The 13001-nt window shown below is 39.4% G+C and overlaps 1 protein-coding gene across 1 annotated transcript in view; it reads right to left on the bottom strand.

Moving 5' to 3' along the window:
- The window catches only part of CTNNAL1 (catenin alpha like 1), a 62865-nt gene that overhangs the window by 19354 nt on the left and 30510 nt on the right, over positions 1 to 13001 (bottom strand). Inside the window, exons 4-8 of the mRNA XM_051609242.1 lie at positions 12524 to 12643; positions 10207 to 10296; positions 9468 to 9638; positions 8265 to 8465; positions 6018 to 6104 (exon numbers count right to left, since the gene is read on the bottom strand). Of these exons, the coding sequence (XP_051465202.1) occupies positions 6018 to 6104; positions 8265 to 8465; positions 9468 to 9638; positions 10207 to 10296; positions 12524 to 12643 (669 nt within the window). The remainder of the gene's footprint in view (positions 1 to 6017; positions 6105 to 8264; positions 8466 to 9467; positions 9639 to 10206; positions 10297 to 12523; positions 12644 to 13001) is intronic.

The raw sequence follows: 13001 nt of genomic DNA, 5'->3' as shown, positions 1-13001 counted from the left end.
TCCTAGTGACTAGTCGTCACAGGTTTCCTTACACCCTGTCATCAGCTCCATTTCAAAAACACAGGTAACAACAAAACAGCAACCTCTTTAGAAACAGTGGAGCATTCTTACACTCATAAGACTACTATGAGTCTTGTAATACTACGCTCACTTTGTTGGACTGCACTGAATATGCAACAAACTTGGCTGTTCAAGAAGGAAGTTATTTTTCAAGTTCTTACAAATTGGATGAACTTAAATTTGTGACACTGGTGTGCCTTGCCTCTGTAGAGAAAAGCATGTTTACCAGAACAGTATGTAGGGGTTTTTTATTCCATTGGACTCTACCTATTTTCACCCCCGTCCTCGGCAGTACTTCCTTCACAGTCCAGAATTAAGGGGGCTTTATTTGTTTTTTTTTTAATTTCATACAAGAAACCTGAATTGTTGCCTCAAAACCCCTGGCACATTTATTTTATTTTTGGGGAGAAAGCTATGACAACATGTTATAAACTATTTTTATAGCTGTGCTCACATACCATTACAAACTAGAACAAACCACTACACTCAGAAATGCAGCCAACTCTGAAGAAAGGATATCTGCAAGGCTTGTAATAGAGCAGGAACTGGCAATTCTCATTTATAGATGGGCTACACAGAGATTATCTTTTAATTAGAGAATCTTTTCATCCTGATCTAAAAAAGAAATTTACTTCTACTTAATGCTGTCTCTGATCATTAGCAGGAAAATCATCTCAGAGAAGGAACATACCTTTTGCTTTTTCCATAAAGTGACAGAGATGTGAAAGAACTACTTTTAAAACTTGTGTTCTCAGCAACCCAGGCACTCAAAAGCATTTTAATTAGTCACAAAACATACATTTTACCAATAGAGGTACTGATTGCTGACTGACAGACTGCAGCACCTGAAGTTTGACTGGGAGGACAGTCCTCCTCTGCCATGTACAGAAACATGGCTACTCTGGGAGCAATCCAATCACTACACAGAGAACAAGGAAAATTACATAATACTCTAAATTTACTTCTATGAATAGTATGACTCCTGCATATTTTAAAAAGGCTTTTACTAAGCAAGCTCTCATACTCAAGAGGTCACCAAAGCAAGTCATACAGACCTTAGAATTTGTCAGTTTAGAAATCCAAACCCACTCAATTTGCTCCACAATTTCTATATCAGCATGCTAATTTTTCACCTGCATTGTTTTTAATATGGAGCTACATCACTGGGCACAGGTAACCCAGTATTCTGTATTTTGTGCCACCTCAGTTAGCTGGTTTACAGAAGGTAATTTTTTACTGTTTTCACCTCACAAAATTATTTGACTTAAGTGTGGTAAAGGTGTAGTCTTTGGTGCATTACACTTTCATAAACAGAAACCTGTGTGAAGGACAATATGGTAATGAAGAGAGACTTCAGGGCCCTGGGACGGCTAGTTAGGGGGTCTGGAGCACAAGTCGTGTTTGCCTCCATACCTCCTGCAAGAATGGGTGGAGAGATAAGCAGGAAGAGTTTAATGATGAACGAATGGCTAAGAGACTGGTGCCAAAGGCAGGGCTTTGGCTTTTTTGATCATGGGCTGCTCTATGAGACACCTGGCCTGATGGTGGCGGGTGGGATGCACCTGTCCCAGAGGGGGAAAAGGCTTTTGGGGCAGGACTTAGCAGGGCTCATTGAGAGAGCTTTAAACTAGATGTGAAGGGGGAAGGGGAGAAAACTGGGTCTGTTAGGGACAAGCCCAAGAGGAACATACCAGGGCCTGTAGGAGGATGGGCTAAGGAGGATTTAGTCCCACCGATGTGCTCTACTTGCTTCCTGAAATGCCTGTACACCAATGCACGCAGCATGGGGAATAAACAGGAAGAGTTAGAGGTCTGTGTGCGGTCTAAGGGTTATGATCTGGTAGCAATAACAGAGACATGGTGGGACAGCTCACACGACTGGAATGTGGCCATGGATGGCTATGTGCTTTTTAGGAAAGATCGGTCGGTGAAGCGAGGTGGTGGAGTTGCTCTTTATGTGAGAGAGCAACTAGAATGTATTGAGTTTTGTACAGGGGCTGATGAGGGGCGAGTTGAAATTCTGTGGGTAAGAATTAAAGGACAGGGTAGTATGGGTGACACAGTTGTGGGGGTCTACTACAGACCTCCTGATCAAGATGAGGAAGTTGATGAGGCTTTCTACAGGCAGCTGAAAGCAGCCTCACAACTGCAGTCCTTGGTCCTCATGGGAGATTTTAACTATCCCGATATCTGCTGGAAGACTTATACAGCCAGCCTTTCACAGTCTAGGAGGTTCCTCCAATGCATTGATGACAACTTCTTAATGCAAATGGTGGATGAGCCGACTAGAAGAGGAGCGCTGCTGGATCTTGTGCTCACCAACAAGGAGGGCCTTACTGAAGCAGTGGTGGTCAATGGCAGCCTTGGCTGCAGTGACCATGAGATGGTGGAGTTCAGGATCCTGTGTGGGAGGAACAGAATTTCCAGCAGGACCAGAACCCTGGACTTCTACAGAGCAAACTTCAGCCTCCTCAACCAATTGTTAAGGGAAGTCCCATGGGACAGAGTGCTAGAAGGTAAAGGGGCTCAAGATAGCTGGACAATATTCAAGGACCACTTCTTGCAAGCACAGCATCAGTGTGTCCCAATGGGTAGAAAATCTAGTAAGGGAGCTAGGAGACCAGCGTGGTTAAAAAAGGAACTGCTGGGGAAACTCAAGTGGAAGAGGAAAATCTATAGATCATGGAAGGAGGGGCTGGTTACTTGGGAGGAATATAGGAATGTTGTCAGGGAATGTAGGGAGGCAACTAGGAAAGCTAAGGCCTCCTTGGAACTTAACCTTGCAAGTCGGGTTAAGGACAGTAGAAAGGGCTTTTTCAAATACATAGCCAACAAAGCTAATACCAGAGGCAATATAGGCCCACTGCTGAATGAGGTGGGTGCCCTGGTGACAGAGGATATGAATAAGGCAGAGGTGCTGAATGCCTTCTTTGCCTCTGTCTTTACTCCTGCAGGCTTTTCCCATGAGCCCCAGATTCATATAACCCCAGAAGTAGTCAAGATAGGTGAGGACATAGTAGATGAGGATTGGGTTAGGGATCAGTTGCATAATCTGGACATCCATAAATCGATGGGTCCGGATGAAATGCATCCAAGGGTGCTGAGGGAGCTGGCGGAGGTCATTGCTAGTCCACTCTCCATCATCTTCGGTAAGTCATGGGTAACTGGAGAGGTGCCTGAGGACTGGAGGATAGCAAACGTCACTCCAGTCTACAAGAAGGGCAAGAAGGAGGACCCGGGTAACTATAGACCGGTCAGCCTCACCTCCATCCCTGGAAAGGTAATGGAACAACTTGTCCTTGGCACTATCTCTAGACATATCAAGGAGATGGGGGTCATCAAGAGCAGTCAACATGGTTTTACCAAGGGTAAGTCATGTTTGACTAACCTCATAGCCTTCTATGAGGAAATTACTAGGTGGATAGATGATGGTAGAGCGGTAGATGTGGTCTATCTTGATTTCAGTAAAGCATTTGACACTGTCTCCCACAGCATCCTTGTAGATAAGTTGATCAAGTATGGGTTTGATGATCAGGCAGTGAGGTGGATCAAGAACTGGTTGAAAGGAAGAAGTCAGAGAGTTGTAGTCAATGGGGCAGAATCTAGTTGGAGGCCTGTGACTAGTGGAGTCCCTCAGGGGTCGGTACTGGGACCGGTGTTGTTCAACATCTTCATCAACGACCTGGATGAGGGCACAGAATGTACCCTCAGCAAGTTTGCTGATGACACCAAGCTGGGAGGAGTGGCTGACACACCAGAAGGCTGTGCTGCCATTCAGAGAGACTTAGACAGGCTGGAGACTTGGGCGGGGAAAAACCTGATGAAGTTTAACAAGAGCAAGTGTAGAGTTTTGCATTTGGGGAAGAAAAACGCCATGCACCAGTACAGGTTGGGGGCTGACCTGCTGGAGGGCAGTGTAGGTGAAAGGGACCTGGGGGTCATGGTAGACAGGAGGATGACCATGAGTCAGCAGTGTGCCCTTGTGGCTAAGAAGGCCAATGGCATCCTGGGGTGTATTAGAAAGGGTGTGGTTAGTAGGTCAAGAGAGGTTCTCCTCCCCCTCTATTCTGCATTGGTGAGGCCACATCTGGAATATTGTGTCCAGTTCTGGGCCCCTCAGTTCAAGAAGGACAGGGAAGTGCTTGAAAGAGTCCAGCGCAGAGCCACAAGGATGATTAAGGGAGTGGAACATCTCCCTTATGAGGAAAGGCTGAGGGAGCTGGGTCTCTTTAGTTTGGAGAAAAGGAGACTGAGGGGGGACCTCATCAATGTTTACAAATATGTAAAGGGTGAGTGTCAAGACGATGGAGTTAAGCTTTTTTCAGTGAAGACCAGTGATAGGACAAGGGGTAATGGATACAAGTTGGAGCATAGGAGGTTTAAGATGAATATCAGGAAAAATTTTTTTACTGTAAGAGTGACAGAGCACTGGAACAGGCTGCCCAGAGAGGTTGTGGAGTCTCCTTCGCTGGAGACATTCAAAACCCGCCTGGATGCCTTCCTGTGTGATGTACTCTAGGTGACCCTGCTCTGGCAGGGGGGTTGGACTAGATGATCTTTCGAGGTCCCTTCCAACCCCTAGGATTCTATGATTCTATGATTCTATGATTCTATGATTCTATGATTCTATGGTAAGATTTACATTTATGGAGCTGCAAGATAATACAATATATTAATTATTTATTCCACATACTATATTCCAGCCACCTTCGGCTTTATGATCTGTACAATTACATAGTTTCATACCATTTTGACTGAGAACCCTTGTCATCATTCAGCGCACAGGAGCAACGTTACCCAAAAAGGACAATCTTACAAATAAAGCAGCTGAATGTCAACCTGGAAAACCCTCTGCTACTGACTTCCTAAGTAATGGTGACCAAAGACAAAACTATTAATGAAAGTACAAAAATCTGTACCCTCCATTTTCTGGGGTCCCAACACACTGCCCGACAGCAGAAGTGCAAAGAACTTAACAGCAAATGAAACAGATTCAAAGCACTGTTCAAATCTTCAGGACAGCTGCAGGAATTATAAGATGGAAGATGAAATGTCTTATTTTGCTTCTATTAAAAAATACACAGCAGGATTTTCTGAGCCATCGAGGTTTTCTAGTTACAGCAGCTGAGAGCTCAGTCTGAATAAGTTGACCATACTTCTCTAACATCTTTGCACTGCTCTATAGCCAAGTACTGAAATCCTCACTGTCCTTACGTCTTCATTTTCTAATATGTTCAAAGGAACATAATATGAACCTAATATGAAGCAGCTGAAAAGATATCTGAATGCTCTGCAAATATTTCGGGAGCTGCCAGAAACCAGGAATTCTACATTTGGCTCCAATCTGTGGAACAGACAAGGCATCAATGCTGCCCATTAAAAGGGGGTGGGAAGGAGAACCCATCATCACCAAGTGCAGTCTATCCTATGTATCAAATGAGGCAGCTATTTCATTTGTGTGTGCAAGTTGACACCCAGAATGCTTGCATGTAGGAAAAGAATGATTTACATAAAGCACATACACTGCCACCCACCATCTAGAAAAATACCTGCGTATAAGGCAGTTCTAACACATTTCTGCCATAGAAAGCAACAGAATAGGTTAAGTGTAAACAAACAGCAAATGTAATTTATTCATTCAAGCACACACTAAAAAGAAAAAGTATTTAAAACAGTAATTAGTATATACATAGCACTTATTTCTAAACACTTCTCTTTTTTTATTGTTGTCAGAATTAGCAAAGAGCCTCCATATCCAACAGATTTCTAATCAGTCCTAAGTAAGGACAGATAAGATGACTGCATACTAGCTTCCTAATGTAACTTTGATTTAGCTATTCTTATCTATAAACAAACACTAGCCTTTCTGAGCACAAAATCCTATTTTACAACTTCACATGAAATAAGTAAGACATACAAGCTTTTATTCGGCTTATGCTTGCTTAAACTAGACTTACCTCTCTTTTAAGTTCATTCATGCATTGGCATGTTTTTAATATGGCTACTTCCAAGTCTTCCATGAGATCCTTTGTCTTCTGGTTTTGCTACAAGCCAAAGAAGGCAACCGACAAAACATTTTACTAAAAATCCAGCATATCTCACCTTTACATCACGTATCATTACCTTAGGTTGCTTTACAGACAGCCTGTTCTTTCTAAAGTTAGTGGGTTTAGTGTTTTCAATTTGCACATGCTGTGTATATTTTACTTGAAAAAATATTTTATAGAAGCATTTATCATCAAATCTAGAAATAGTGATGCGAGCTAATTGACTGTTTCTGAACCTCACTGAGCTTTTTTTCAGGAAAAGGTTTTCTTTAGGCTTTGCAACTTCCAAAAATCTTCTCTCTAAACACTCTAAGGTAGCGTAGTGGTTTCAGGCTTTTTTTAAAAAAAAAATTATTAACACCCTTTAAAAATAAAGCAATACCTAAAATATTGTACCAAATGTTCTATTTGGAATTACAAAAAGGTTACTTAGAGCATCCTTGTGAGACTTTAGCTCATCTAAATTAAACAAGCACAGTAGCTAACAACGTTTTGTTGAGGTAGCTTAAAGACAGACCACCCACTTCTGCAAATAGCACCTTCTCTATGGAACAACTCAGATGTCAAGACACATACACGGGGAAAAGAGTTAAGTAGCAGTGACTTCACATTCTCCTCCAAAATATACTGGAAACAATTATACCAGGTGGGAGCAATTAACAGGTACACAGCCGCAAAAACATTAGCCTCTCATAGTCTAAATTAACATTCACACACAGAAAACGTATGTATGTATAGACTTGCACACTCTCCATTTTATTCAAAGGAAAAAGAATCCACCCAAGCCATATGAACATATTCTCAAGTATTCTTCTCTGGCTTAAGTCTCAAAGCTACCTGTCCCTCAAATTTGATGCTGTCCCTTAAGTAATTTGTATAAAAGTGTAACATGTCAATATCACTTTGGAAACAAAGAGCATAATGTTTTACACTCACTAGACTGTCCCTTTTATCTCTTCTAATTACTTAATGTGCAGGGTTTTGTTCCTTCTATGTGGCACTTTTTTAAAAAAAACAACAAAACAACCACAAGTTAAATAATTTTCTAGCAAAATAAGGTTACAGGAAAACCTAAAACAAAGACAGGAGCTTGCAAGCTTCTGATCTTACGAGCTCAAACATACACAGGAAGGATTCCGGAAACATTTAAAAGTCAATCAACAGCATTAGATTATCTGTTGTGCTGTTTCCATTAACCACACAGTAATACCAACAAGAACAGATGAGTGATGTCAGTCTAATTTAGACTCAACCTAGGTTATAAGACACTTCTTTTTTAAAAAAAGCCAGTTACTCTGCTTGCTAAGTGGAAGTACAGTGGTTAGAGAGGGTAGTAACTGCACAGTCTAAGAGCCCTACACTTCCCCTAGGTCATGTATCCCCTTAACTGCAATATTTATTTTTAAATCAACAATCCCACTTGAATTACATTAAGTCCCTCAGAAAATATTCAAACTCTGATGAAGCTGTTGATCTGAAACTAAAAAGCCACTTCAGTAAGCTGATGCTCTTTTATCTGCTCACTGTGTCTTCAGTTACAGCAAGGCTGGGTTATTTATTAATGAAAATACTTAATGCAGAAGCACACGTGCACACCCAAGTATTTTCATGGCTCATATATATTCATAATCTTCTACTAGACTCGTTTCTATCTCTTGAAATGCAGCATGTGTTGCTCTCATTCCTCTACCTTCTCTCTTAACAAGATTTATAAGTATTTTTTTGAGAGTATTTCCCTTTTCAATAGTTTTAAGTGTTTTCAGTGTTCTGCTGAAAACAAGAAACTGTGGTCACTACCATGGGTTCAAGACAATTGAACTATCTGAACAACCCAACCCAAAGATGTAACTGTTTAAGACTGAGCAATTATAACTCCATTCACCTTCTTGTTTTCACTTAGAGCTTCATTAGCATTTGGCTACCACAGCTAGTAGCCTAAATTTAGCCATCAAGGAATCAATAAAGCAATACCACTGGGGAAGTGGGAGGACAGAACATACTGAAGCTGCAGAAGCACAGAACAATCTCTGGCTTCCTTGATCAGCTCTCACTGTGAGGAATAAACAGTTCTCTCTTCCTAGACCAGAAAAAACATTGAATTAAAAATTTCTTTCCGAAGTAGAGGAGAAAAGATTTACTTTGCTAAAAAGCTCTTACAGCTTGCATCCACACTGAAACCAGCTGCTCTAGTTCCATTTTAGCCTGCTTAGACAGCTCCAAAATGTGTTCTCTGTGCTCATGGCTGGTATAGGCCGAGTCTGTGAAGTCCTCCGTATGTTCCAGGATAACTTCAAGCATTGTTGAAAGGTTCTCTTTTGAGAGAAAATAAAGATTCTCACGAAGACCCTCCACCTTATTCTGAAAAAGAAACAACAGTTCCTTGAGAATTTATGTGGTTACACAGTTGTGAAATTTTCTGTGAAACCAGAAAGAAGATGCATTATTTTACAGTTTATTTTTGTCCTCAGTGTTTGGGTTTATTTTTTAATTATTCAAAGTAATCATTTTGCTTGTATCCAAACATCTTTTTTATGCTTAGGGATTTTTTTAAAATGTAATAATACTATCAGCAAAGTACTGGGCACTCATCAGAAGTAACAGCAAATACACTACTGTTCTCCTGCTGTCAAAAGAAGTTTTTAAGTTCAGTTATGCATCAGAAATTACTTGCGTATTCAGAAGTTTTTCCACATCCATATAATCTATTTTGAGTATTTTTACTTAAAAGTTACGTGTAACAAATGAAACAATTTGAGGCACTTTACAAAAATTTCCACCAAATTTTAAGGGAGCTAGGGTAAATAAAAATAATTTTTAAAAAACCAAAGAGACAGACTCCAAAGAAATGAGACACCGTTTGTTCATTAACTGCTCTTAACTAAGTATGAAATTTAAAAGACACTTTATCAGGAAAAAACAGACTGAGCTACAAGATACAATTTCAATTCATAACATTTCCTTTGAACAACAGTTTGCTCTTTTAAATGTCTAGATGAGTATTTGTGTGCAGAGTTAAAAATACTACCAATTCTAAAGCAAGAATTCTTCAACCACAACTATTTTAATGAGCGTCTGATTGCTATCCTGATATTTAAGCTGATCCACTGTTCAAGACCTCACCTCAACAAAACATGAGAGTTCTGAATGCATTCTGATCCAGGAGGAGATGCCAAGTACCAGAAGGTGTATTTTGGCAATGACAATGAAACTATGATCACCTCTTGTCAGATTCTCTTATATTTTGGGACAGACACATCTCCACCATTTGGAATTTAAATATTTATATTATTTTTTTTCAAAACTCTGGTTTTAATGTAACTTATATTACGCTGTAGAAAACAATACTATTTCTATTCTTACCTTGAATTCTTTGATGCCAGAATATATGCTGATGGGGGCCACTTCATTTTCTCCATTTGGTCTAGAATCAGTTACAATTTCTATTACTTGTTCCAGAGCTAATCTCATCCGATGAAAAACCCCATCTTTGTTTATACGAGCAGATTCGCAGTCTGGATGCCTCAGACAAGTCTTTTTAAAGAAAGCAAAGTAAGTGTTACGAAAGAGTACACATGCATCATAGTGAAATGAATGCTTCCTGCTAAGGCAAGATTTAAGAATATGTTAGAATATGATAAATGAGTAGACTGTCAGTCTGGAAAAGGGTAGATTTAGGTTGGACATTAGGAAGAAATTCTTCACTGTGAGGGTGGTGAGACACTGGAACAGGTTGCCCAGGGAAGTTGTGGAAGTCCTTTCCCTGGAAGTGTTCATGGGCAGGTTGAATGGGGTGCTGAGCAACCTGATCCAGTGGGAGGTGTGCCTGCCCATGCATGGGGGTTGAAACAAGATGACCTTTAAGGTCTCTTCCAACCCAAACCATGCTGTGATTCTATGAAATTCTTTCTGTTAAACTGCTATTGTGTTACGCAGAACTCATAGCATTACTCAGCATATGAAGATTTTCCTCTGCTTATTCTTTTACTGTTATACTCTTTAGCATGCAGTTTAAAGTGGGGCTGAGAAAGAAAAGTTAGCTATTCTGTCAGATGCCATACTCTGTGATTTATCCAAGTTGTGTAAGAGGCCACATTCTCACCTTTGAAGCAGTCAGAAGCATCATGGTGCATTTCTCAAGAACAGACCTAGATGCTGCCATTCTAGCCTTCTTCTTCTCATCCTTCAAATCCTAAACATCAAAAGAAAAAATGATCTGAATATTACACAAGATGTAAAATGTTAACTGCTTGTGAGCCTGAAAAAAGGAAACTCCTTTAGAGATGGATGGGTTGTGAAAAAGCTTCTTTCTGTCTCACAGCTGCTATTTTCAGCTTAAGTCATGTTCTAGAACTTGATTTTCAGACACAGTTTAATGTATGCATTTATTCTTGGCTCTATTCAAAAAAGGAAGATCTTGGAGATACAGAGTGTGTTATGTACAATGACATTAACTTTGCTATCTTTATAACAGAACACTACTCATAAAAGAGGAAAACAAGGGGAAAAAATACACCTGACTAAAAAAAATTGCCTGAAATGGCAGGTGGAGAGACCTAAACCACCAGGTTTTCACTGTATGGCAGTGAAGGCGATGTCAAAATAAATCTTTTGTTTACTTGAGTGTTATATTTACTGCACACCAGTGCTGAAAAAGTTTTAACAGGCTAAAAAACCAATTCCTCTGTAGAAAGGCATCAAGTAGAGGAACGTTTCAATAACATATCAGAGAGAGGGATGTACCTGCAAAGCTGGACTATACCCCCCAGAAAAGTTCAGCAAAAGGGAAAAATTTAGAGGCCAAATTGGAATGGTGGTGGGATGGAGGGAAGTGAGCAAGAATCCATTAATGTGGACTCTAACAAGAATAAAAACTTAGACAGTTAAAACGAAGATCTTCTCAATGGTAGCAAAGATAGCTGAGTGCTACTTGAGCATTAAAAAGACAACTAAATGGGACCATATTACAGGATGGAAATAATCCTAATTTACATTCCATTAGCAAAAAATCCCAGATACATCATAGCAGCAGTCTGTTTTGACATTTCTATAAAAGTCTTGTTTAGCAACTACAGAAAATTTTTAAGATGAAAACCACCACATTTAAAAAAAAAACAAACAGCTATTTTCCAAAATTCTGACAATACATTCTGATAAATCTGACTCAACCAATGAGTTTCTAGCTTACTATAATTATACTAAGGAAAAATACTTTGAGGGATGTTTCCTCCCAATAAAACTAACAATGCCACACAGTAACCCACAAACTCTAAAGTCTGCAGCATATCTACAAAGTCCTGACACAATTAAGAAGTACTAATGAAACACTCTTTCCAGGAGAGTCAAGTAGGCAAGGAAGGGAGAGCCAAAGACCAGTTAACACTGAAAACCAGAAATAGTTGAAAATAGTATCACTTACTAGTAAAGCACCTCTCTCTTTACAAGGAACAACTGCTATTAATATTTCAGGGTAAAATAGAGCTCACTTCCAAGCAGGTACTTCCTTGAATTATATGTAGCTTTTCCAGAATTGATTTTTTGATACTGAGCAGGTACTTTGCAGACTCAGAACAAATCAATCATAAATGCAGCAGGGTATGTTGTGGGTTTTTTTCACAAAGCTCTGCAATGTTTTATCTGAAGGATGCTCCACCATATCACAAAAATCCACTTCTATATGCATGCAGTTGGCAAACCAGTTATACAAAGTGAATTCTTAATCTTGCTGGATATTGAGGACTCTGTACATCTGTATCAGGCCCTGTTTCATTTCTGAATGGAGGATTTGATTGCCAAGGGGAAGCAAATAGAGCTCACAGCACGTCCTAAGCCTCAGCAAACCATGCATTTACAGGGAAGAAGCAGTAAAAAGCTCACTGCACGAATGAAAAGCTTTGAAAGAGTAGCTGCATGCAAGACAAAAATCCATTACTCCAACATAAGGTGGTTTAGACCTAAACTTAAAAAAATATTCCAGAATAATGATTTTTTAAAACCCACAAAACGCTCTGTTAGGATATAAAGAGTCTACATTTGGAGTTTTCTAAAATAGTTACTCTGCTTTTAAATCCCAAAACACAAAATGCTTATGTCAAGTAACAACAAATTCTCTACCAGAGTAGTAAGCCAGTAAAGTTAGAGACAAAAGACAGTGATTGAAGCTAAAGAGCATCTCAAATAACATGCACTAAGGCTTCTGGAAGATACCCAGATCAAACAACACTGCGATATTTCTCAGGCTGAGCTTTAAAATCAAAAGATGTCCTTTGGGTGGAGCAAGGAGACAAAGCTAGGTTTCCGAGATAGGACATGAGCAATTGTTTTGTTTTGTAATGGTTAATCCCAGAAGGACCCAAATCTTGCAATGAATCAGATAAAAGTTATACTTACATCTCTCACAGCTTTTTATTAATACTTACATTTTGCCTATCTCCAGTTAAATGGGCAAACTCTACCATTTCATTTCCAAACTGGCTGAATATTTGTACAAACTCCTGGAAACTACTGACTTTTTCTAGTTGTTCCATTGTTGCAAGAACCTGCAAGATAAGGGAAAATACTGTATAGTATCAAGATGCTAAACAGAAAACATTATTACTAAACTAGGAATATTATTCTTAGTTGCAGACACTTCTAAATTGTGTTGTTTTCAATGCATTTAGTTTGTCATATTTAAGAATCAATAACTCTATAGTTGGAAATCAAGTCTAAATTAATAATAATGCCTCATTCAAACTGAGTAATTTGCTGTCAACCCTCAAAAAACATCTTCCTCACCCTTCCCAATATCAAAAGTATTACAGGATTCAGTTTCTAGATTTAGGAAAAATGTTACTGTCATATTAAATTGTAAAACATAAGTACTTGAAATTATTCTACAGATTCTATGCCTATGTT

This window comes from Apus apus, chromosome 2, assembly GCF_020740795.1.
Source record: "Apus apus isolate bApuApu2 chromosome 2, bApuApu2.pri.cur, whole genome shotgun sequence".
In the NCBI taxonomy this organism is placed as follows: domain Eukaryota; kingdom Metazoa; phylum Chordata; class Aves; order Apodiformes; family Apodidae; genus Apus; species Apus apus.
The sequence above is the reverse complement of the archived record's forward strand: the minus strand, read 5'-3'. Positions and strand labels throughout refer to the sequence as shown.